Source organism: Sinocyclocheilus grahami, unplaced genomic scaffold (genome assembly GCF_001515645.1).
Source record: "Sinocyclocheilus grahami isolate Dianchi unplaced genomic scaffold, SAMN03320097.WGS_v1.1 scaffold97.1, whole genome shotgun sequence".
Taxonomy (NCBI): domain Eukaryota; kingdom Metazoa; phylum Chordata; class Actinopteri; order Cypriniformes; family Cyprinidae; genus Sinocyclocheilus; species Sinocyclocheilus grahami.
The window spans coordinates 440,984-465,401 of record NW_015505276.1 but is presented as its reverse complement, the minus strand read 5'-3'; the positions used below and the strand labels follow the sequence as shown (position 1 = coordinate 465,401).

General features: G+C 37.1%; 2 protein-coding genes across 3 annotated transcripts in view; one reads left to right on the top strand and one right to left on the bottom strand.

Annotated features, from left to right (window-relative positions):
• Nucleotides 1-2,852: 2,852 nt before the first annotated feature.
• On the top strand, nucleotides 2,853-5,165 carry LOC107588006 (serotonin N-acetyltransferase-like). Its single transcript, XM_016275988.1, has 3 exons — nucleotides 2,853-3,260; nucleotides 4,452-4,606; nucleotides 4,704-5,165. Exons 1-3 carry the CDS (start codon nucleotides 3,095-3,097, stop codon nucleotides 5,007-5,009), a joined length of 627 nt encoding a protein of 208 aa, XP_016131474.1. The 5' UTR covers nucleotides 2,853-3,094; the 3' UTR covers nucleotides 5,010-5,165.
• A 2,010-nt stretch (nucleotides 5,166-7,175) lies between these two features.
• Nucleotides 7,176-24,418, bottom strand: part of rhbdf1a (rhomboid 5 homolog 1a (Drosophila)) — a 68,969-nt gene continuing 51,726 nt past the window's right edge. For both annotated transcript variants that reach the window (XM_016275891.1, XM_016275892.1), the window contains 13 exons: nucleotides 23,906-24,028; nucleotides 23,659-23,819; nucleotides 22,437-22,688; nucleotides 22,239-22,350; nucleotides 22,061-22,135; nucleotides 21,039-21,200; nucleotides 20,844-20,944; nucleotides 20,693-20,756; nucleotides 17,780-17,874; nucleotides 17,575-17,650; nucleotides 13,637-13,737; nucleotides 10,850-11,003; nucleotides 7,176-8,274 (listed from right to left, as the gene is read on the bottom strand). In XM_016275891.1, coding sequence (XP_016131377.1) covers nucleotides 7,855-8,274; nucleotides 10,850-11,003; nucleotides 13,637-13,737; nucleotides 17,575-17,650; nucleotides 17,780-17,874; nucleotides 20,693-20,756; nucleotides 20,844-20,944; nucleotides 21,039-21,200; nucleotides 22,061-22,135; nucleotides 22,239-22,350; nucleotides 22,437-22,688; nucleotides 23,659-23,819; nucleotides 23,906-24,028 — 1,896 coding nt within the window. In that variant the 3' untranslated portion in view covers nucleotides 7,176-7,854. The remainder of the gene's footprint in view (nucleotides 8,275-10,849; nucleotides 11,004-13,636; nucleotides 13,738-17,574; nucleotides 17,651-17,779; nucleotides 17,875-20,692; nucleotides 20,757-20,843; nucleotides 20,945-21,038; nucleotides 21,201-22,060; nucleotides 22,136-22,238; nucleotides 22,351-22,436; nucleotides 22,689-23,658; nucleotides 23,820-23,905; nucleotides 24,029-24,418) is intronic.

The following is a 24,418-nucleotide window of genomic DNA, read 5'->3' as shown; positions in this document are numbered from 1 at the left end:
GACATATTGATATGTGAATAATTTGAATTAATTTGACACATTAATTAGCATAACGTATAATTCAAATTTATATAGAATTTAAGCAATTGATAGCCCTAGTTGAAAATGTTGATGAAATGATGAACCTGTTTGGACTTGTGATGAGGCATGTTCCATGTCATGGAAGCAAACATTTCAAAGTCATATTATTTGCCACGGTGGCCACATAATATGAAGCATCAAAAAAAGCGTTAAAAAATGTCCAAATAGGAGCAATTTTTTTTTGTTTTTGTTAAGGGTTTAAAGTTTGGGGTCAGTTTTTAACAAGATATTTTATTCTCAGTAATGCTGCATTTATTTGATCCAAAATAGTATAATAGTAATGTTGTGAACTATATTTATAATTCGAAATAATGTTTTCTTATTTTAAAGGGGTCATATGATGCTTTTTTTTAAAGATTATTTTGTGTATTTGGTGTAACAGAATATGTTGACATGCTTTAATGTTCAAAAAACACATTCTTTTTCAAATACTGTACATTATTGTAGGTCCTCTATGCCCCGCCTCTCTCAAACGCTTCGTTTTCAACAAAGTCCCTCCTTCCGACAAGCGCAGTCTGCTCTGATTGGCCAACTGACCCAGTGCATTGTGATTGGCCGAACACCGCAAGCACTCGTCGGAAATTTAACGGCCCTTCCCATAATCGCAAGCTTCATCTTTCAAAATAAATGTAAAGACAGCCCGAAAGGTAACAGTCTCGTGACAGACACAGTAATGAAGCTGGTATGTGTTTGCAGTACACAAGCCACGGTTAAGACAGCTGACTCCACTGGGATGTGACCCCCCCTCCCCCCTCTCTCGCTCGCTCGCTCGCGTGCACACACACACACAATGCGCAAAACACCGCATTTGAACAGCATAGTGAGGTAGATATGTGGGGGCGTGTTGGAACGAGCCGTTTTAGGGGGGCGTGGCAGATTCTTAACTTTGATAAAGAATATCTCTTTGGGTTTGAGACTTTAGTCTTTGCAACTTCAGGAATCTTATCTATGCACAATCAGCTTGTAACACTCCAAAGAGAAAGGAAAACTTGAAATCGCATCATATGACCCCTTTAATATATTTTAAGATGTAATTTATTCCTGTGTTGCAAAGCTGAATTTTTTAGCATCATTTCAGTCTTCAGTGTCACATGATCCTTCAGAAATAGTCATGACACTGTTCCTTTTATTCTTTCAGATGAATCATATACAATTGCATAAATTATTGCTGAACTGACCAAAGTATTTAAAAGGAGACTGTTACAATAAAAACACGTTTTAACATTAGATGGTTACAATTTGATCTTAAATCCACTATTGTTTTCTTAAATATGAAACTAAAACCGCCATTAGGTGGCGGCAAATCACTATTTAATGAATAAGTCACGGACTCATTTGCTTCGTTCAAAAGGACTTTATAAATGGATAATTGAGTCACAATTTGAGTTGAATTACTGAAATAAATTAACTTTTCCATGACATTCTAATTTATTGAGATGCACCTGTATGTGGAAATATTTAAGCTGCGTGTTAATATTTAAGGACAAAACACATACTGAATTAATCTAATTTCCTGTTTGGGCTGCTCAAAAAAAAAAAAAAGTTGGGTTACACAAAAACTGCCTAAAAATGACTACTATTTGGCTAGAAAATATACAGTCCAAAAATAATTTGTATTTTTTTAGAGTACTGATTCACACTTGATATGGTTGTGTGGACGTCAAATGTAAGCCAGGTTATTAAAGGAAAAAGATGCTTCAAGAATCCCTTTCCTTTTTAATTAGGTGTTCAACCCTCTTTGTGATGTGAAAAAGTATTTCATTAATATAAATAAATATCATTAATATAAATAAATATCATTAATATAAATAAATGTCAAAACATGCACTATTTTTCAAACATCTGGGGTCAGTAAAAAATGTGTAAGACATTAATACTTTTATTTTATTGATCAAAGGTGTCAGTAAAGGCATTTATAATATGTTTCTTTTAAATAAATGCTTCATATTCATCATCCTGAAAAGCACAACTGTTTTCAACTTTGCAAATCAGCATATTAGAATGATTTCTGAAGGATCAATGAAAATGATGCTGAGAAATCAGCTTGACATCACTGGAATAAATTACCTTTTAAAATATATTAAAAGTAGAAAACAGTAAATTCTCATTGTAATAATATTTCATAATTTTACTGTATTTTGATCAAATAAATACAGCCTTGGTGAGCATTTACTTGAACAAACATTACAAAAATCTTACAGCCCCCATTTAAAACCTTATAGTTTATGTCATAGTCTGTAAAAAAATATCTACAACTATTAATTTTACAATTGGTGCCACATAAAACCTTTTAAAAAACACACCAACACACATGGATAGGTTAAAAAAAACAGTTTTACTTATACTTTGTTACATTGTGATGACTTTGATTTTGGTTAAGGGTAGTTAATAATTCATACCAGTTAAAACTGTATTTTTTATCAAATAAATGCAGTTGAATGGTAGTGTAATGTTCATTATGCCTTGACAAACTGACGATAACCCAAAGATTTTGGAACTGTTACATGATTTGACGATACACCACTTCTGTTTATTGGCCCTGTGAGTGTATTTATCAGCCGATGCCATCCTTGTTTTCTTTTTAAGCACCGGCTTGCTGAATTTGGTAACACCAAATACGTAACAGAGCTTTCTTTAGCTGTACAATCAGTTTCTGGGTAAGCATTTGGAGCTGCGTTGTGAGTAGGCTATTAGCTCACAGACTCTTAGGAGATTGCTGCAGCTTCACCTGGCACGTGCGCACATCACTATCCCTCTAAAGACGGGACACTTTAGCAGATCGGGGCGGGCCGGGACAAAGAGAGGGACGGGGGGAGGGTTAAAGAATAGGAGGTAGTGTGATAGGACTCAAACACTTCAGACCGTAGAAGAGAGCGGCCGGACAAATCCACTGAGGGAAAGACAGCAGTGTCCTAAAACTCTGAAGTGAGGGAAAACTAAGAGCTGAAGAGGCTGCGTTAGTATTTCAGACCGCACTGTCCTCCAGCCATCAGAAGTGTGTGTGTGTCAGACCATGGCACCGCAGGTCATCAGCTCACCCTTCCTGAAGCCATTCTTTCTGAAGACACCGCTAAGTGTTGCCAGTTCTCGACGGCAGCGACGACACACGTTACCTGCCAGCGAGTTTCGAAATCTCACCCCACAGGACGCCATTAGTGTGTTTGAGATAGAGAGAGAAGGTAAGATGTTTCACGCACACATGGTGGGGTTATACTGGGATTTACCAAAATACAGTGGCAGAATTACCTATTGATTGCGCAGTCAGTGTTAATAATCTGAAACATGTTTTTAGATAAAAACACTCTTTTTGTGTTAGTTATCCCGAGTGAATGTAGTTTAAGCAGCTCATACACACTTGATCCCTGCGGAAGGCATTTCTCTAGGAAATCTGGTGGTTGGGTTGCTTAATTATTTAACTTATTTTAAATAAGTTATCTATCTACTTTCTTTTTTTTATTTCATTTTCTAAAATGTTTTGGCAATATGTACTAAAATACACCACCTATTTGGGGTCAGCAAAAAAAACTTTTAATAGAAAAAAATACTTTTTTTCATCAAGGATGCATTAATTACAGTAAAGACATTTATAATATTACAAAATATTTATATTTTAAATAAATGTTGTAATTTCGAACTTTCTTTTCATCAACGTCAGAAAATTTTTTGCATTTTCCACCAAAATATTAAGCAGCACAACTGTTTTCAACATTGATAATAATAAGAAATGTTTCTTGAGCAGCAAATTATATTAATAGCATATTCGATTAATAAATGATAGATCATGTGACACTGAAGACTGCAGTAATGATGCTGAAAATTCAGCTTTTCCATCACAGAAATAAAATGTAAAAATATATCTTAGCAGAAAACACTTATTTTAAATTGTAATAATATTTCACAATATTATTACAATTTAAAATTAAATAAGTCATAATAGGATTTTGTTTTTAATTGAAAAAATGCAGCTTGGTGAGCAAAAAAACTTCTTTAAAAAAATCATTCAAACCCCCAAACGTTTGATTGAAAGGTAGTGTATGTCATACCAATAAAGCAAAATGAATTTCAATTTAAAAAAAGATTGGGTATTGGGTATTTTACAATTAGTGCCCCATAGATTACTGTAAAAACACACCAACAAACATCTGGATAGGCAACAAATGGTTTTACTTATATATAATGTTACATTATTTCGGTTAAGGGCAGTTAATAATTCCTACCTGTTAAAACAAATCACCCCCTAAGCTCTAGAAAACTAGAAGACTCTAGTCAACATGCAGATCTTAATGTGATAAACCTGATAATCCGCCAATAAGCTCTTGTTTGCATTGGTATAACAGGGTTGACTCACCCCTGTATTTTCCCCTCTGCAGCGTTTATCTCTGTTTCCGGTGAATGTCCACTCACCCTTGATGAGGTGCTTAGTTTCCTGGGCCAGTGTCCTGAGCTCTCGATGGGATGGTTTGAAGAGGGTCAGCTGGTGGCCTTCATCATTGGATCTGGCTGGGACAAAGAGAAACTAGAACAGGTGAGAAACATGATTCTTTAAAGAAACCTGTTATCATGTAGATCAATAACTTCACTTTAGGTTTACATTCTAACCCTCTTTTGACCATTTGATCCAGGAAGCCTTGACCACACACATTCCAGACTCTCCCACGGTACACATCCACGTGTTGTCTGTGCACCGCCACTGTCGACAACAGGGCAAAGGCTCCATCGTGCTTTGGCGATATCTGCAGTACCTGCGCTGTCTCCCCGGTCTACGCCGGGCCCTGCTGGTCTGTGAGGAGTTCCTGGTGCCCTTCTACCAGAAGGCTGGCTTTAAGGAGAAAGGTCTCTCAGCCATCGCTGTGGGGGCTTTGGCCTTCACAGAGATGGAGTATCAGCTTGGAGGCCTGGCTTATGCACGACGAAACAGCGGATGTTAGTTTCTTTAGCTCATTCAATCCTGATTCAGGACACCATGCGTAGATTCTGGACAGCTGTCGGCAATCACTGGCTCAAAGTCCTACTACCACTTGAGCAAGAACCAGAGACTTACCTATGCACTCATTTATCATGCGTAATCAATCAATAATCAATAAAAATACAAATCTAACAAAGCTATATTTTTGTCATTTGTATTTTCTATGCACAGTGGTGAGAAAGCATTTCAGTAACACTTTACAATAAAGTCAGATGCAACTGACTTGTACAACTGATGTAACTGACAATATTGACAGATACGACTTTTGATTTTAATCATGTATTAGTAAATGTTGAAATTAACATTAAGGGCCCTATTTTAACGATCTAAGTGCATGGTCTAAAGCGCACGGCGCAGGTGCACTTAGGGCGTGTCCAAATACACTTTTGCTAGTTTAACGACGGGGAAAACGGTCTGCGCGCCCCGCGCATGGTCTAAAATGGTTGTCCCTATTCTCTTAATGAGTAATGGGTGTGTTTTTGGGCATAACGTGCAATAAACCAATCAGAGTCTCATCTCCCATTCCCTTTAAGAGCCAGTTGTGCTCGTGCCATGACGGATTTGCTATTTACACGGTGGAATTTGCAAGCGCAAAGACAGACGCGTCTCCAGAGATGAAACGGAGCTGCTTGTGCGTGAGCAAATAGGTAGCCTAATTCTGATACATGCAATGACTATCCATTATGACATGTAGGCATTTTTATATTTATGTAACCGACATAGTAATAATCTTTTACATTGCAATCCTTTAATTTTTTATATTTGGCATGTTTGTGTGCTGCTGCACATCCCTGTGTGTGTAATAAGCAGAGTGTACGCGCGCTGTGGACCCGCCTATACTAACGCGCTCTTTAAATAACAAAAAAACTACTGCGCCATTTACTTTAGACCAGGTTTTTGTTGGTCAATGGCGCAGTCTATTTCAGTTGCCTCAGAATAGCAACACGCCAGAACACACCTCGTTTTCAGACCAGCATGCCCATAATGGTAAATGCATTTGCTATTTAAATAACGTGGCGCAGGACGTGAAAATGACAACTGCGTCGGGATGAAACTAGCAAAAACACTTGCGTCGCACCTGGCGCCGCATTGTGCCGGGTGTATGATAGGGCCCTAAGATTATTTAATGCTTTAAAAGTATTTCTCATTTTTACTGTAGTTAATATAGTCTTATGTTACCAAATGGAACCTTATTGTAAAATGTTACCAGCATTTCTTTGGGTTTATGGATACATATTGTTATTACCCTTGGTACATCTTAAATTTAGTTCCAAAACTGGTCAGTGTGGTTTAGTATAGAAGTCTGTTTCTGCCTCAGAGATAAAAAAGTAAGGAAATTAAACTAATAAAGCTGCACTGTGAGATTTAAAGACAGTTGTGAGATATGAAGTCACAATTATGAGAAATAAAGTCACCTTGCTACTTATAAAGTCACAATTGCCTAATATGAAGTCACTGTGAGATATGAAGTTACAATTTTGATCTTGTCACAATTGCAAGGTAAAGTCACAAATTAGAAGAAAAAAGGTTACAATTGAGATATTGTCACACTGTAAGAAATAAAGTTGCAATTGTGAGAAATAGTCACATTGCGATATACTTATATTGCGAGATGTAATGTCGCGATTATTAAAAATAGTCACATCATGAGAAAAAGTCAATTATTTTGCTACTTTTTTTGCTACTTACTATATAGTCACAATTGCATGATATTAAGTCACTGTGAGATATAAAGTTACAATTATGAGAAAATAGTCACATTGCGAGATATAACGTTGCAGATTACAAGAAACAAGGTTACAACTGTGAGATATTAAGTTATATTGTAAGAAATAAAGCTGCACTTATGAGAAATAAAGTCATATACTCATATTGCGAGATGTAACTTTTGAAAAATGAAAAATAGTCACATTGTGAGATAAAGTCTCAATTATGGGAAATAAAGTCACAATTGTGAGATATATTATGTCACTGAGATAAGTTGCAATTATGAGAAATAGTCACATTGCAAGATCTAACATTGCAATTATGAGAAACAATGTCACAATTGCGAGATGTAACGTCTCACAAGAAAGTTACCTTTTTATTTGTATTGTTTGGAAATGGGCTTCCATAATTTAGTGCTAGTTTGGAGTCTAGTAGACAAGAAAAACAGACAAACTTCAGAGGTGCAGGTTGTTTTAGCTGTATTCTGTAACAAGTGAGTAAATTGGGTAGCTAAAACACTACCCTTTCATAATCAACCATTACTCCATTAGAAGTAACACACAAATAAAAGAATATCATTTGAGTGCTCAACGTGTAACGAAAATATGGCAGTAGTAGGTACATTTATCAAGGCACCAAAGGTACAGAGTTTTTCGTCCCTGGATTCTGAGGTCAACTAAACAAAGACAAACCTACTCCTGACATGCTAAAACATAAAAAAGTACAACAATCAAATTGGAGAAGACGTGTTCTCCGTTTGGTGTACCAGTGCTTTTTTTATGACACTGCCTTCTGAGACTGTAGTGTGAAGAAAGTTTTCGGGCGAGGGTGACCCTGTTTTCGTATGATTATCAGACACCCTTATCAACAGACTGCATAAAACTTTATGGTACGTTAAAAAGCGATCTTCATTCCTAAAATCATGGTCAAAGTGGAGATCCAACTTACACTTTAGTAAAAAAAACAACAACACAAGCATACTGTCCAAGTTCACAGAAAGGGCTTCATTTGGGGCGAGACGAAGTGCAACTGGATGAACACTGACAGATGCAGATCAACGACCAATCGAATCCCTCTCTCCCCGAAGCCCCGCCTCTCCCTCAATGGAGGTGCGCATTGAGGTCATACTTCTCACAGAACTTGTCGGTGAAAGGAATGCAGGTGAGCAGCTCGCACCACTCACACTTGATGGGAGACACGTAGAAGAGCACCACGAGTCCCGCGAACAGGCCCACGAACACCACCAGGAAGATGATGATCTGGCAGCGCTTGCGGTACATGTCCAGCCGGCCGAAGCTGATGTAGGGCAGGAAGGCGAAGGAGAGGAAGAAGCCTGAGATGAATCCGCAGATGTGGGCGAAGTTATCGATCCAGGGCAGCAGGCCGAAAGCGAACAGAAAGAGCACCACGCACAGTAGCTTAGTGAAGGCTCTCCACGGCTGAGCCAGAATCTGCCAGCTCTGGATCAGCTCCACAAACAGACAGGCCAGGATGCCGAACTGAGAGCCAGCTGGACCCACCTAGAGACGCATGGAGACAGCAAAGGAAGGTCAAGCTCAGTGCCAGAGATACATCAGTAAAATACCTTTTCCACCAATATGGTGCTGGTTCTCTTAAAGGGATAGTTCACCCAAAAATGAAAATTCTGTCATTAATTACTCACCCTCATGTCGTTCTAAACCTGTAAGACCTTTGTTCATCTTCGGAACACAAATTAAGATTCGACTTAATGACTTTATTCAACAATTCGTCTCCTCCGCGTCACACTATAGCGCCATTTTGGAGAGTATCACATATGTAAACAACGTATGCTGTTCTGTGTCAGCTGCACTGTACACGGATACACTGTTTACGTTGTTTGCACTTTGATCTGAACATAAACAACGTATCCGTGTACATACATTGCATACGTTGTTCACGTGATACTCTCCAAAATGGTGCTATAGGGTGATGCGGAGGAGATGAATTGTTGAATAAAGTCATTATTTTTGTTTTCTTTGGGAACAATTCGTCTCCTCCGCGTCACACTATAGCGCCATTTTGGAGAGTATCACATATGTAAACAACGTATGCTGTTCTGTGTCAGCTGCACTGTACACGGATACACTGTTTACGTTGTTTGCACTTTGATCTGAACATAAACAACGTATCCGTGTACATACATTGCATACGTTGTTCACGTGATACTCTCCAAAATGGTGCTATAGGGTGATGCGGAGGAGACGAATTGTTGAATAAAGTCATTATTTTTGTTTTCTTTGGCCACAAAAAGCATTCTTGTAGCATCGTAAAGTTACGGTTGAACCACTGATGTCACATGGATTATTGTAACAATCTCCTTGCTATGTTTCTGAGTCTTGATCGTGTAAGGATCCTTGCTGTCTATGTGAGGGTCAGAGAGCTCTCGGAATGCATCAAAAATATCTTCATTTGTGTTCCGAAGATGAACGAAGGTCTTACGGGTTTGGAACGACATGAGGGTGAGTAATTAATGACAGAATTTTTGGGTGAACTATCCCTTTAAGCCCAAAGTATACTTCACTTTTTCCATGTATGCGAGGTTCAGCGAATAGTGTGCATGATGCAAATTTTGCTCATGATGTATGCACATGAGTATTAACTTGGTTTTGCACTAATCAGTTGTTCCACAAGGTGGCAACACTGGCTCACATCGTTGTTTCACAGTAGAAAATTAAACTAAAGAGACAGAACAAGAACAACAACAAACTGCAACAACAACAGACGGCCGTTTTGAGAAGTGCTTGTGTGAGAGGGTTATGAGAGAGCAGCAACTTGAGTTTAAAAGAGCGCAACAACATTTTTACTGGTTATAACTTCTAGAGGAAAAATAGAGCGATGGACTAAGATGAAGCTTTCTAGAGCACGTGTCGACCGCCTGCGTTCGCACACACTATCAAATGGAGTATACTTTGAAAGGCTGCGTGTTTGACTGTACGCATATAAAACTGAAGTGTACTTGGTGCATTAGCCCAAGGTTTTCTTAAACTTGGGTTCACAAACCCCCTGGTGGTTCATGAGGGAACTGCAGGGGGTTTGTAAATTCAGTCATAGAACTGTACACTTAAAATAAATAATTGTAAAATAAAAACAAAAAAGATGGCATTTTCTGTCACCAATCATCAAGTGACAATTAGCCAAAAAACACTGTAAATTAACTAGCAATTTATAAATGAAAATTGTGTTTACACCAATTTTCTTTTTAGTGCATCAAAGAACTGTAAACGGGAATGTGTTGTTAAATTATGGAAAAATTAACTTAAAATCTCAGGGGTGCTTTCAGAAAATATTTTAAATCAAAATGGTTTGGTTGTCTTAGCTGATGCTCCCAAACAATGGCATAACTGTCACACACACTGAAATAAATAGATATATAAATAAATAATACAAAAATTGGTGTAGAAAAAAAGTAAATTTTCTAGTAAATTTCACAAATAATTATAGAGAAACAGCAAGTAACACGTTGAATTAAGCAGGAAATTGTGAAATAGAAAAGATGAAATAATTTGTAAAACATACTCCAATAATCTGTGTTGTATTTACAACAAAGAATGTCATCCATAATACAGAAAATTAAAACATCATTCAAAAATCCAGCTTAAAACACATAAGTACACTGTTTGTTCATATAGTTTTGAAAAACCTTTATGCCATTTCTGAAAAAAACAAACATTTAATTGTATTACCTTTTAGCCAAAGTGTATTCAAATTATGTATAAAAATAAAAACTGATTTTTTAAGAAATTACTAGAGCCAGCCAAAGATGTGTCACTAATTAATAACATTCATAAAAATCTATTTGATCACAGGATATTTATAAATAAAATAACTTCATTTTAAGCATGAAAAATAAAGCAGCTGTAGCCACTGTGCAACACAAAATACACAGGATATCCATCAAGTTGATATGTGTCTTATCACATCGAGTTCAGATAGTGTCACTGATTAACAAATGGGTGATCTAGTTTTCTGTATGTCTAATGTTAGCGATTTCTATTTCTAGACCAGCAGGTTTAAGGGGCCGCTTGTAGCACCCTATGGGTAGAAAAGAGGCAAAATGCATCAAGTGGGGCTCACCTCAGCTCTGTAGGGGAGGAAGATGGCACTAGCCAGGTTTCCTGTGATGCCACTCAGGATATAAATGATAGATATTCGTAGCCACCCAGCCAACTTCTCTAGGTCTCGAAGAATTGTCATCTGAAAACATACCGACACCAGGCAATGCAGAATCCTGTTTTTAACAGATGGGAACAGAGAGAACGTTTCAAGCATATTGTTTATAAGCTGCTATGACATCTTTATAAATTTGAATGCATATTTTTCATTCCCAACACACCACAACATTCTGACATGGCTACAGTGGTCATAAACATTCCCTTCATACAAGATATGATGCCACTGACTCCAAATTATGTCCAAGCAAACCACTGCCTGTGTCATAATTACACTTCTGTCAGCTGTCTCATAAAAATGTGGCAAAGGCATGTCACAACAAGAGCCTCCACAAATGCTGTTATTATCAAATGCAATGTGCAATGGCCACCAAACACGAACAAATATGCAACAGTAACCACACCAATCCTTCAGCAGGTTCAAGGACGTTTGAGAGAGTGATGATAAAGGTGTGTGACAGAGGCACGTGCAGAAGCGTTAATCTACTGAGCCGTCTTAAGGAAGGCAAAGAGCCAAAGTGCAGCTCAGTGAAGCACTCTTTTTGATTACTACTACAGATCACGCCATACTAAAAAGCAGCCTCTTCTCCAAGTGTCAGCTGTTTCTTAAAGCAGATAATCTGATCGTGTGTGTCAGCTTTTGGAGCATCTGAGATAAACAGTGCAGCATGGGGTATGGTGCTTATGGGTAAAACATTCCAGCACGTGTACATAATTAAAACCCAGAGGAGTTGTTATAGCTTATGGGTTGTTCTTTTTAATTGCTCAGAAGATTTCTTCGTTTCATTTGAGTATGAACTATCAAATGAAGGAATAAAAACAGAAACTCCCGAGACAATTGTGGACGCATGCATGAGAGCAGAGCTGTAAAATGAATATTGACTGCATAGCTCTAATAATTTGGTCTGTGCGGATTCTGATGAGAAATTGAGTCAATATATTTGAATTGTCATTGCAGACTGTATTTTGGCAGTGTGAGCAGTTTATTAAATCTCTTCTGAAACTCTAGAGGAGACACATGCATTAATATGTACCAGTATCTGTATTGTTGCATTAAATGTGAAGCAGATATTTTGTTTGCAAATTTTTGCCTTTTTCGTTTCTCTCTTGGTTTGAAAAGACAGATCATTTGCCTTTGATGTTTTTCTAGATCTGAACAGATGCATAGTTTCACTTTTTTGGTTCGCTTTTGGTGTGACCACATTGTCTGTGATATTTTGCTATTTTGTTTTAATTTCGTCTTCGTTTGCAATGTTGTACTTTGTTGTTTTGCTGTAGGAATGAATGTGTACTTGTGAATTTTTGTTTTACTCTTGATGTCCTACATACTCTTGATGTAGGATGGCCTTTATTGGGGGGGGGGGTAATTTTTTGGGGGGGAAATGTTTACCTCTCACCCTCTTATATATTTCTCCACTAGAAGTTAGTAATGTATGCAAAATTTCATCCAGATAATTTGTCATTTAGAGTGTGCTCAAATGTATTTTGTATTTTTGAGATGCGGGGCAGTTGTGGCCTAATGGTTAGAGAGTCAGACTTGTAACCTGAAGGGGAGAGAATGACCAGTGCTCTCTTCCACCCTCAATACCATGACTCAGGTACCCTTGAGCAAGACATCGAACCCTCAAATGGCTGCCCACTGCTCTGGGTGTGTGTTCACGGTTTATGTATGAGTTGTGTTTACTACTCACTGCTGTGTGCACTTTGATGGGTTAAATGCAGAGCACAAATTCTGAGTATGGGTTACCATGTCACGACAATGGCAAAACACTCTTAACTTCTTCATTACAAGAGTGTGTTCCTAGGTCCACAAGCTGGGACTCGAACTCGGGACACCTGAAGCGCAACGGCACTACATGTCAGCGCACTGTCCACAAGGGAATCGACACTGATGCAATTTAACATTTTAAGACTAACAACACAGTAGTAAACACAGTTTTTGTATAAAGAAGGTTTTGTATAATTATTAATTACGTGCTATTATTATCATTAAGACTATATGAAGAATTTCAACTTTGTTGAGCACACCCTAAACGTAGTCCAATCTCAGCAAAATTTGGTTTGTTTCCATTTCTCATTAAGGAGAGTTGACTGGGAGGGTGAGAGAGGAAGATTTCAAAAGTCCAAAAATAAGGGCCACCCTAATGTACATAGATGTTTTATTTGCCATTTTTCATTTTGCTGTTGGGTGTGAATAGACCTGTCAAATGCGTTTCATGTTGTTATTTGTCTAAATGGACCTTTTGTTTGCATTTCGTTTCCTTTCATTTCGTTGCAAGCTTTTTGTTTTGCTGTTTGTTTGACCAATTCATGACCACACTGTAATATTTTTGTCTTTGCCCTAAGTATGAATGAATGTTTATTTTTATGGTGGTGTGAATAGACATTTTGTATGACAGTTTTTGCCTCTTTGTTTTGCTGTTGGTTTGAATAGACCTGTCATATGCTTTTGTATTGTTCTTGATCTGAACGGACCTTTTGTTTGCATAGTTTCACTTTTTTGTTTCGCTGTTGTTCTGACCAGTCCATGACCATGCTGCCTGTGATTTTTTTCTCATTTCACTTTCGTCTTTTGTCTGCGATATTTCACTCTTTTGTTGTTTGGTTGTCTAGGTGTGAACAGAGCATTCGTCTGCAGTGAGTTTTGCCTTCTCGTTTTGTTATTGATGTGGACAGGGCTGCAGTCGCTCACCCAGCATGCAGAAACAGTGAGAGCCAGAGGCGGTAGAACTGATCTGGGACCTCAGGGTTCAGGAAAGGAAGGAGGCCACACACATCATCCATACAGTGCACCTGACAGGGACAGAGTAGTGTGTTTCTTTAGATTACAAAACATCAGAAATGGAAACATCCTGAAATTTTGCCAATAATAAATTAAATTGCATTTTCACGCTTAAGACATTAGACAGTATTTAACACACTTTTAGCACTAAGTCTTAAGTTAACACTTGAAGCTGGCACACGCTTCAGACCCAGCCAAATCACAGTGTGCCCTTTCAGACAGATTTTGCCAATGCAGAGGAGATTAGCATGGCAACCTTCATGGTGATTACAGCGCACTTAGCAGAATGTAGATTTACCTTCCGTTCTTATTCACACTGCCTCATTAGTCTAGTGGGCGACTAGACTAGGGTTTATGCTCGCTTGTGACCTGAACTGATCTTAAAGGGTTACACTACTGTTGAAAAGTTTGGAGTTAGTACGTTTTTTTTGTGGAAAGAAATTAATGCTTTTATTCAGCAAGGATGCATTAAACTGATCAAATGTGACAGTTAAGACATTTATAATGTTACAAAAGATTTCCATTTTAAATAAAACTGTTCTTTTTATCTTTCTTACCAAAGAATCCTAAAAAGCAAAAACTAACAAGGTTTCAAAAAAGAAAAAAAAACTTATAAGCAGTTGTTTTTAACATTGCTAACAATAATAAATGTTTCTTGAGCAGCAAATCAACTTATTACACTCTTAAAAATAAAGGTGCTTCACGATGCCATAGAAGAACCTTTTTTGTCTAAATGGTTCCATAAAGAAGCTTTAACATCTGAAGAACCTTTCTGTTTCACAAAAGGTTCTTTGTGGTGAAAGAAGGTTCTTCAGATTATAAAAAGGTTAGAAAGAGATGCTTCTTTAAAGAACCATTGACTGAATGGTTCTTTGTGGAACCAAAATGGTTTTTCTATAGCATCACTGCGAAGAACCTTTTAAGCACCTTTATTTTTAAGAGTGTAGAATGATTTCTGAAGGATCATGTGACACTGAAACTGGAGTATTGATGCTGAAAATTTAGCTTTTCCATCATAGGAATAAATTACATTTTTTAAATATATTCAAATATAAACGTTATTTTACATTATAGTAATATTTCACAATATTACTGTTTTACCTATTTTTGATCAAATAAATGCAGCACTAGTGAGCATAAGAGAATGTCAAAATTTTTTTTTTTAAATGACCAAACCCAAACTTTTGAACAATAGTGTAGCTTCATAAAGACCTGGCAAACAATTTCATTTGCTTTGACTTTTATGTAACATTTATTTATCAGCTCAGACTTAATTTTTAGCAGTATTTGCATCTCATCTGCTATCTTTAAATTTTGTGTTGTACATCGCCATTTCATACGAAGTAACCATTAAATGTACTTCAATATCTCTTATAGCACATATTTGACTTATTTCTGCGCTTCGCTGGTTAAATCTTCTTACTTGGGAGCAGAGGGTTGCCTCCTCATGGAAGTATCCCTTCATGAAGTCACAGTACTCCCTTGATGTGATTTCACACCTGCAAAGCAACACACAAGACATTTTCAAAAACCCACATACACACTAAGCAAAAACCCATGTCCACTAAACAAATGTGCCAGTGTTGATCATGCAGTGTGTGAGAGTCAGAAGTAGCAGATACCCTCACCTCCCTTTAGTGCCGATGCAACAGGGCCGGCCGGTGATAGTACAGTCAATATGAGGCAGATTGGTGTGGTTCCCAGAATTATATTTGGTGCAGATCTATAATGCATATGTTAGGACAATGTATAGCTAACCAACTCTTGCAACAATGTACTTTGGTGCTATCACATCTAATACCATAGTTCTTTCATATATGTGACCCTAGACCACAAAACCAGTCTTAAAGGGATAGTTCACCCAAAAATGAAAATGTGATGTAATAAGTGCATTACCGCCACCTATCTCTCAAATGGACCATTGACACTCTATCTACAATCTCAATTAGGAGTGTCAATGGTCCACTTGAGAGATAGGTGGCGGTAATGCACTTATTACATCACATTTTCATTTTTGGGTGAACTATCCCTTTAAGACTGGTTTTGTGGTCTAGGGTCACATATATGAAAGAACTATGGTATTAGATGTGATAGCACCAAAGTACATTGTTGCAAGAGTTGGTTAGCTATACATTGTCCTAACATATGCATTACAGATCTGCACCAAATATAATTCTGGGAACCACACCAATCTGCCTCATATTGACTGTACTATCACCGGCCGGCCCTGTTGCATCGGCACTAAAGGGAGGTGAGGGCATCTGCTACTACTGACTCTCACACACTGCATGATCAACACTGGCACATTTGTTTAGTGGACATGGGTTTTTGCTTAGTGTGTATGTGGGTTTTTGAAAATGTCTTGTGTGTTGCTTTGCAGGTGTGAAATCACATCAAGGGAGTACTGTGACTTCATGAAGGGATACTTCCATGAGGAGGCAACCCTCTGCTCCCAAGTAAGAAGATTTAACCAGCGAAGCGCAGAAATAAGTCAAATATGTGCTATAAGAGATATTGAAGTACATTTAATGGTTACTTCGTATGAAATGGCGATGTACAACACAAAATTTAAAGATAGCAGATGAGATGCAAATACTGCTAAAAATTAAGTCTGAGCTGATAAATAAATGTTACATAAAAGTCAAAGCAAATGAAATTGTTTGCCAGGTCTTTATGAAGCTACACTATTGTTCAAAAGTTTGGGTTTGGTCATTTAAAAAAAAAAATTTTGACATTCTCTTATGCTCACTAGTGCTGCATTTATTTGATCAAAAATAGGTAAAACAGTAATATTGTGAAATATTACTATAATGTAAAATAACGTTTATATTTGAATATATTTAAAAAATGTAATTTATTCCTATGATGGAAAAGCTAAATTTTCAGCATCAATACTCCAGTTTCAGTGTCACATGATCCTTCAGAAATCATTCTACACTCTTAAAAATAAAGGTGCTTAAAAGGTTCTTCGCAGTGATGCTATAGAAAAACCATTTTGGTTCCACAAAGAACCATTCAGTCAAAGGTTCTTTAAAGAAGCATCTCTTTCTAACCTTTTTATAATCTGAAGAACCTTCTTTCACCACAAAGAACCTTTTGTGAAACAGAAAGGTTCTTCAGATGTTAAAGCTTCTTTATGGAACCATTTAGACAAAAAAGGTTCTTCTATGGCATCGTGAAGCACCTTTATTTTTAAGAGTGTAGAATGATTTCTGAAGGATCATGTGACACTGAAACTGGAGTATTGATGCTGAAAATTTAGCTTTTCCATCATAGGAATAAATTACATTTTTTAAATATATTCAAATATAAACGTTATTTTACATTATAGTAATATTTCACAATATTACTGTTTTACCTATTTTTGATCAAATAAATGCAGCACTAGTGAGCATAAGAGAATGTCAAAATTTTTTTTTTTAAATGACCAAACCCAAACTTTTGAACAATAGTGTAGCTTCATAAAGACCTGGCAAACAATTTCATTTGCTTTGACTTTTATGTAACATTTATTTATCAGCTCAGACTTAATTTTTAGCAGTATTTGCATCTCATCTGCTATCTTTAAATTTTGTGTATTTTTTTTTTTAAATGACCAAACCCAAACTTTTGAACAATAGTGTAGCTTCATAAAGACCTGGCAAACAATTTCATTTGCTTTGACTTTTATGTAACATTTATTTATCAGCTCAGACTTAATTTTTAGCAGTATTTGCATCTCATCTGCTATCTTTAAATTTTGTGTTGTACATCGCCATTTCATACGAAGTAACCATTAAATGTACTTCAATATCTCTTATAGCACATATTTGACTTATTTCTGCGCTTCGCTGGTTAAATCTTCTTACTTGGGAGCAGAGGGTTGCCTCCTCATGGAAGTATCCCTTCATGAAGTCACAGTACTCCCTTGATGTGATTTCACACCTGCAAAGCAACACACAAGACATTTTCAAAAACCCACATACACACTAAGCAAAAACCCATGTCCACTAAACAAATGTGCCAGTGTTGATCATGCAGTGTGTGAGAGTCAGTAGTAGCAGATGCCCTCACCTCCCTTTAGTGCCGATGCAACAGGGCCGGCCGGTGATAGTACAGTCAATATGAGGCAGATTGGTGTGGTTCCCAGAATTATATTTGGTGCAGATCTGTAATGCATATGTTAGGACAATGTATAGCTAACCAACTCTTGCAACAATGTACTTTGGTGCTATCACATCTAATACCATAGTTCTTTCATATATGTGACCCTAGACCACAAAACCAGTCTTAAAGGGATAGTTCACCCAAAAATGAAAATGTGATGTAATAAGTGCATTACCGCCACCTATCTCTCAAATGGACCATTGACACTCTATCTACAATCTCAATTAGGAGTGTCAATGGTCCACTTGAGAGATAGGTGGCGGTAATGCACCTATAAGTCTACGATCCACCGTAAAGAAGAAGACGCCTCACGCAGCCGGCTGTTGAGAAAGCGCTCAGGACAGTTTAGACATTGCGTGAATCAGAGGTAAAAAACGACATAAATACTGTTCAGTTTCTTGCACAGACCGATCGTTTTGTAACTACACATCAATGTATCGTCACGAGCCGCATGGTTTAATTTGGTTTTGTTTGTGTATGTTTTTTTTTACTCTCAAAGCCGTGATTCCCATTCACCTTTCTTATAGGACTGACAGACTGCAACGGTTTGTGTTGAAAATCTTCGTTTGTGTTCTACTGAAGAAACAAAGTCACCTACATCTTGGATGCCCTGGGGGTAAGCAGATAAACTTCAAATTTTAATTTTTGGGTGAACTATCCCTTTAAGTCGCTGGGGTATATTTGTAGCAATAGCCAAAAATACATTGTATGGGTCAAAATGATCGATTTTTCTTTTATGCCAAAAATCATTAGGATATTAAGTAAAGATCATGTTGCATGAAGATATTTAGTAAATTTCCTACCGTAAATATATCAAAACATACTTTTTGATTAGTAATATGGATTGCTAAGAACTTCATTTGGACAACTTTAAAGGTGATTTTCTCAGCATTTTGAATTTTTTGCACCCTCAAATTCCAGATTTTCAAATAGTTGTATCTCAGCCAAATATTGTCCTATCCTAACAAACCATACATCAATGGAAAGCTGGTTTATTCCGCGTTCGGGATGAATTATGACGTGAAGCGGAGTGCCTAAAACCCCCTTAGCTGTTATAAGTTCACTGTAAACCATGGCTTCACGGGGCTTATTGCTTTTATAAAACGGTTATTCCATATACGTAGTAAGGTTTCACAGAATAAAACAGAGCAAATAAAGTGTAATGATATAAATAAAAACAGTATTCTTCCACCAAACAATGTAGTTCCTCAGAATCAGTTGTGGTTCCAACAAAGTGGTTGCCGAGCAATTTACAGCAGCTTCGAACGTGGCTCAACCAATCAGAATCAAGGACTGGAACTATCCATTTTATAAGACTGGTTTTGTGGTTCCAGGGTCACATATACTATATTTTCTGCAATACTTACCGGCCATTTGGTAATGTCATCAGGCCACTCATGAGGAGCTACTGAGGCCGGCTCTATACACGTCCTGCCAAAAATATAGTACAGTCTTGTGTTTGAAATGTGTTAGGACAATGTATAGCTAACCAACTCTTGCAACAATGTACTTTGGTGCTATCACATCTAATACCATAGTTCTTTCATATATGTGACCCTAGACCACAAAACCAGTCTTAAAGGGATAGTTCACCCAAAAATGAAAATGTGATGTAATAAGTGCATTACCGCCACCTATCTCTCAAATGGACCATTGACACTCTATCTACAATCTCAATTAGGAGTGTCAATGGTCCACTTGAGAGATAGGTGGCGGTAATGCACCTATAAGTCTACGATCCACCGTAAAGAAGAAGACGCCTCACGCAGCCGGCTGTTGAGAAAGCGCTCAGGACAGTTTAGACATTGCGTGAATCAGAGGTAAAAAACGACATAAATACTGTTCAGTTTCTTGCACAGACCGATCGTTTTGTAACTACACATCAATGTATCGTCACGAGCCGCATGGTTTAATTTGGTTTTGTTTGTGTATGTTTTTTTTTACTCTCAAAGCCGTGATTCCCATTCACCTTTCTTATAGGACTGACAGACTGCAACGGTTTGTGTTAAAAATCTTCGTTTGTGTTCTACTGAAGAAACAAAGTCACCTACATCTTGGATGCCCTGGGGGTAAGCAGATAAACTTCAAATTTTAATTTTTGGGTGAACTATCCCTTTAAGTCGCTGGGGTATATTTGTAGCAATAGCCAAAAATACATTGTATGGGTCAAAATGATCGATTTTTCTTTTATGCCAAAAATCATTAGGATATTAAGTAAAGATCATGTTGCATGAAGATATTTAGTAAATTTCCTACCGTAAATATATCAAAACATACTTTTTGATTAGTAATATGGATTGCTAAGAACTTCATTTGGACAACTTTAAAGGTGATTTTCTCAGCATTTTGAATTTTTTGCACCCTCAAATTCCAGATTTTCAAATAGTTGTATCTCAGCCAAATATTGTCCTATCCTAACAAACCATACATCAATGGAAAGCTGGTTTATTCCGCGTTCGGGATGAATTATGACGTGAAGCGGAGTGCCTAAAACCCCCTTAGCTGTTATAAGTTCACTGTAAACCATGGCTTCACGGGGCTTATTGCTTTTATAAAACGGTTATTCCATATACGTAGTAAGGTTTCACAGAATAAAACAGAGCAAATAAAGTGTAATGATATAAATAAAAACAGTATTCTTCCACCAAACAATGTAGTTCCTCAGAATCAGTTGTGGTTCCAACAAAGTGGTTGCCGAGCAATTTACAGCAGCTTCGAACGTGGCTCAACCAATCAGAATCAAGGACTGGAACTATCCATTTTATAAGACTGGTTTTGTGGTTCCAGGGTCACATATACTATATTTTCTGCAATACTTACCGGCCATTTGGTAATGTCATCAGGCCACTCATGAGGAGCTACTGAGGCCGGCTCTATACACGTCCTGCCAAAAATATAGTACAGTCTTGTGTTTGAAATGTCTCTGTGAAAATTGTCAACTGAAGTATCGAGTGATGCCATATTCCCTCACCTGGGGTCCTGATGACACACAGAGCCATACTCCCGGTTCTTCCCCTCCAGCTGAGGAGTGCTGGGATGCTGAGGCCACTTCACCCACACAGCCAAAGTGCTCTGAAATAAAAAGAGGAAGACGTCAATGGCCTGACAGCTTCTCAGTCAGGTGAACAAACGCATAATCTTGAGAGTCTGCGGCTCCTGTACTTACAGAGCATTCCTCCTCTGAGGTCTGCAGACAGCCAGAGCGGTCGTTGCGCACACAGCAAGCTGAATTTCGCTCCAGTTTTCGCTTTTTTTTAATCAGCTCGTGTACCTGGTTATCCTGCCGCATACAAGGTGAGAATTTGGCTCCCAGATGAATCAAGGCTTCCTGATAAGAAGAAGACAATGACTTGTCTTATGTTACCATTTTATACAGGAAAATGAAATGTTTCAACATAATCAGAGTTTCAATTTTGAGAACTGAAGCCACATCTGAAAAGGCATTTAAAAGACTGGGGTCAGTAGGTTTTAATGTTTTGAAAGAAGTTTCTTATGTTCACAAAGCCTGTATTTCTTTGATCAAAAATACAGAAAAATGAATATTGTGAAATATTATTACAATGTAAAATCACTATTTTCTATTTGAATATATTTTAAAATATCATTTATTCCCGTGATGGTAAAGCTGAAATTTCACACGATCCTTCAGAAATCATTCTAATATGCTGATTTTCTTATTATTATCCATGCTGAAAACACTTGTGTTGCTTAATATTTTTGTGGAAACCATGATGCGATTTTTTTAGGATTCTTTGACGAATAGCAAAAGAACAAAAAAGCAGCATTTATTCGAAATAGAAATCTTTTGTAACAATGTAACTGTCTTTTCTCTTACTTATGATCATCAATTGAATGCATTCTTGCTGAATAAAAGTAATAATTTCTTAAAAAAAAAAAACGTTTGGTAGTGCATAACAGAAAAAAGTGCATTTATGCAGACTTTTGATGCACATCATCAAAGTATTTAGAAAGTAATCACAAAAACATCATGTATCACAAACTCGAAAGTTCAGCAATCAACTTTCCGGTTGGTGATACGTGATGTTTTTGTGGTTACTTGCTAAATACTTTGACTTGAAAACACTGATCATCATGATAAGATAGTTTTTTAGATAGAACTTCAGATCAGATATTTGTTGAATTATAACTCAAGCTCCTGCACGTTGACTTTAGAAAGTAATGACTCACCGAACTTGGTCCAATCCAGAAGTTCTCTTGCTGCACAAATTTGACGTTTTCATAAACGCCTTTATTTCTTAGGACCTTTGTGGGGGGAGAAACAAATGTGTTGACAAACACCAGATGGTCAGAAACAGGAATAGAGCGTCAAAGATGCTGGACCTTTTGAAAATGTAGCAGCACTCACCGAATCGACGGTTTCATGCTGGGAGAAGCCCACTGGTGCAATGCCATAAATACACACTGCCAAAATGGTGATGAGTATGTGAACGAATGTTATCCAATATGTAAAGAAAGGCCTGAAAAACAAAATAGAAACCACCTCTTATTATAAGCATCTCTAAAAGTCTAATAGAAGAGTTTGAACTGAACTCAGTTCTCGTACCTGCGATCATCCATGTCCTCTATCTGTTGTTTCACGTAGCTGTCGATGCGCTTGCGATATGTTCGATTGGTCAGCTTTCCCACCATGCCCAATCCATATGGCCTCTTTTCTCTTGCGAAGAGCTTCTTGACTGGCACGGCTATCCGTTGGCCTCTCCGCTGACCGTTCACACTCACGACCTCCTGCCTCAGGCGGACTTTAGGGGGCACTGATGTTCCCTCTTTAACCTTCCGCCAGCCGCGCTCTAGAGGCCTGTTTGAAGAACAGGAGCTTTTATATAGTCATAAAACAATGCCTAATCAGATTCATTCATATTTTTTTTCATTTTAAGATCTTATTATGTCAATAAATAGTCATCAAATAGGATGATTATTCTTTTGTGAGCAATTAGCTGCATCCCCAAAAATATGCTTTTTCTATGCTTTCACTACTCTCATATACACTTTGCAATTTTTGTTATAATTTAAAAAAATATATAAATAAAAATAAATAAATTTTGTAATATTATTTTAATTATATTATTAAAATATTCAATATTAATATTAATTAATCATATATAAATATTATATGTGACCCTGGAGCACAAATCCAACACTTTTTCACACCACTGTATATATATAATATAATATATCAAAACTTAATTTTTGATTAGTAATATGCATTGCTAATAACTTCATTTGGACAAATTTAAAGGCGATTTTCTCAATATTTAGATTTTTTTGCACCCTCAGATTCCAGATTTTCAAATAGTTGTATCTCGGCCAAATATCCTAACAAACCATACATCAATGGAAAGCTGGTTTATTCAGCTTTAAAGATGATGTATAAATCTCAATTTCAAAAAAGTGACCCTTGTATGTTTTCTCTTATAAACACTTTTCAATTTTGTTTATTGCAACTAATACAGTATATTTTAAAATTTCCTTTTAATATGATTTTAATAATATTCTTAAAATATGAAATATTAATTAATCTTATATGAAAATATTATAATTATAAAATAAACATTTTTTAAAAAGCATTTTGAATTATTAATACGATATATTTCTGTAATTAAATGATATCACATACTTTAAAATAAAGTATTTTAAACAAAGTTAAAATACAGTGTCTGGAGCATCTCTGCAGCTAATAATCGTCCACTATAAAATATGTTTTGATATCGCAACACAATCATTGTGGGAGGAAAAATGACTTAATATAAACGTGTTGTGAATCTCACAGCATTAAGTGACTCCTCTCTAACTCGCTCTTGTCCAGCGCGCTGCCCGTCAGCTCCGACTCATCCAGCTGTTTGCTGTCCACATCCTTCATGGTGGAGTCTGATGGAGACTCAAACACCTCATCGTGAAAAGTGGACATCTCTTCCTGCATCAGGGCGTCCTGAGGCCAGACACACCATAAACACACATACTCGAAAAAGTCTCCCAAAAGCAAATGCATGTGCGATTTTTTTCCGGTTTGCTTACCCTGGCGAAGAACGATGTATCGAGTTCATCTGGAAAGTCCACGACATCTTCCTCAATAAAGCTAGCAGGTGTGAAGCTGCGCCTGTGAGCTCGTCTTAGTGTGCCCTCACGCAACGAACGACCCTTAAAATACACATCAACAGACACTTTATCAGCATAGTTAGAGCAGTAGAAAAATACTTGCTATACTGAAACATTAAAGTATGACAAACATGCAAAAAAAATAAGAAATCAGGAAGGGGGCCAACACTTTTTCACACCACTGTATACTAAGAAAAAAATAAAAGATGATGAATAGAGAGACTGTGTTGTGAGACCTTTGACCTGTATATTCTGCTTCTTGTTACTGGTCATTTTTAAGATTGAATGCGCACATTTGATTTATCTGAAGTGTCCTCATGAACTCAAACAACCTCAGATGACCCTTCGCTAAGTCCCAACTTACAAATGTTACTGAACAATCCTACTTAGCAGCTGTTCTAATTCGACATTATCAGACAAGCTTCTGCTCTG

What these genes read in the sequence shown, in the direction of transcription:
- LOC107588006 (XM_016275988.1), top strand. Translation starts at nt 3,095, where the DNA reads ATGGCACCGCAGGTCATCAGCTCACCCTTCCTGAAGCCATTCTTTCTG. An exon ending in GTTTGAGATAGAGAGAGAAG is followed by an intron (nt 3,261 to 4,451) that starts GTAAGATGTTTC and finishes TCCCCTCTGCAG; the next exon opens with CGTTTATCTCTGTTTCCGGT. An exon ending in ACAAAGAGAAACTAGAACAG is followed by an intron (nt 4,607 to 4,703) that starts GTGAGAAACATG and finishes CATTTGATCCAG; the next exon opens with GAAGCCTTGACCACACACAT.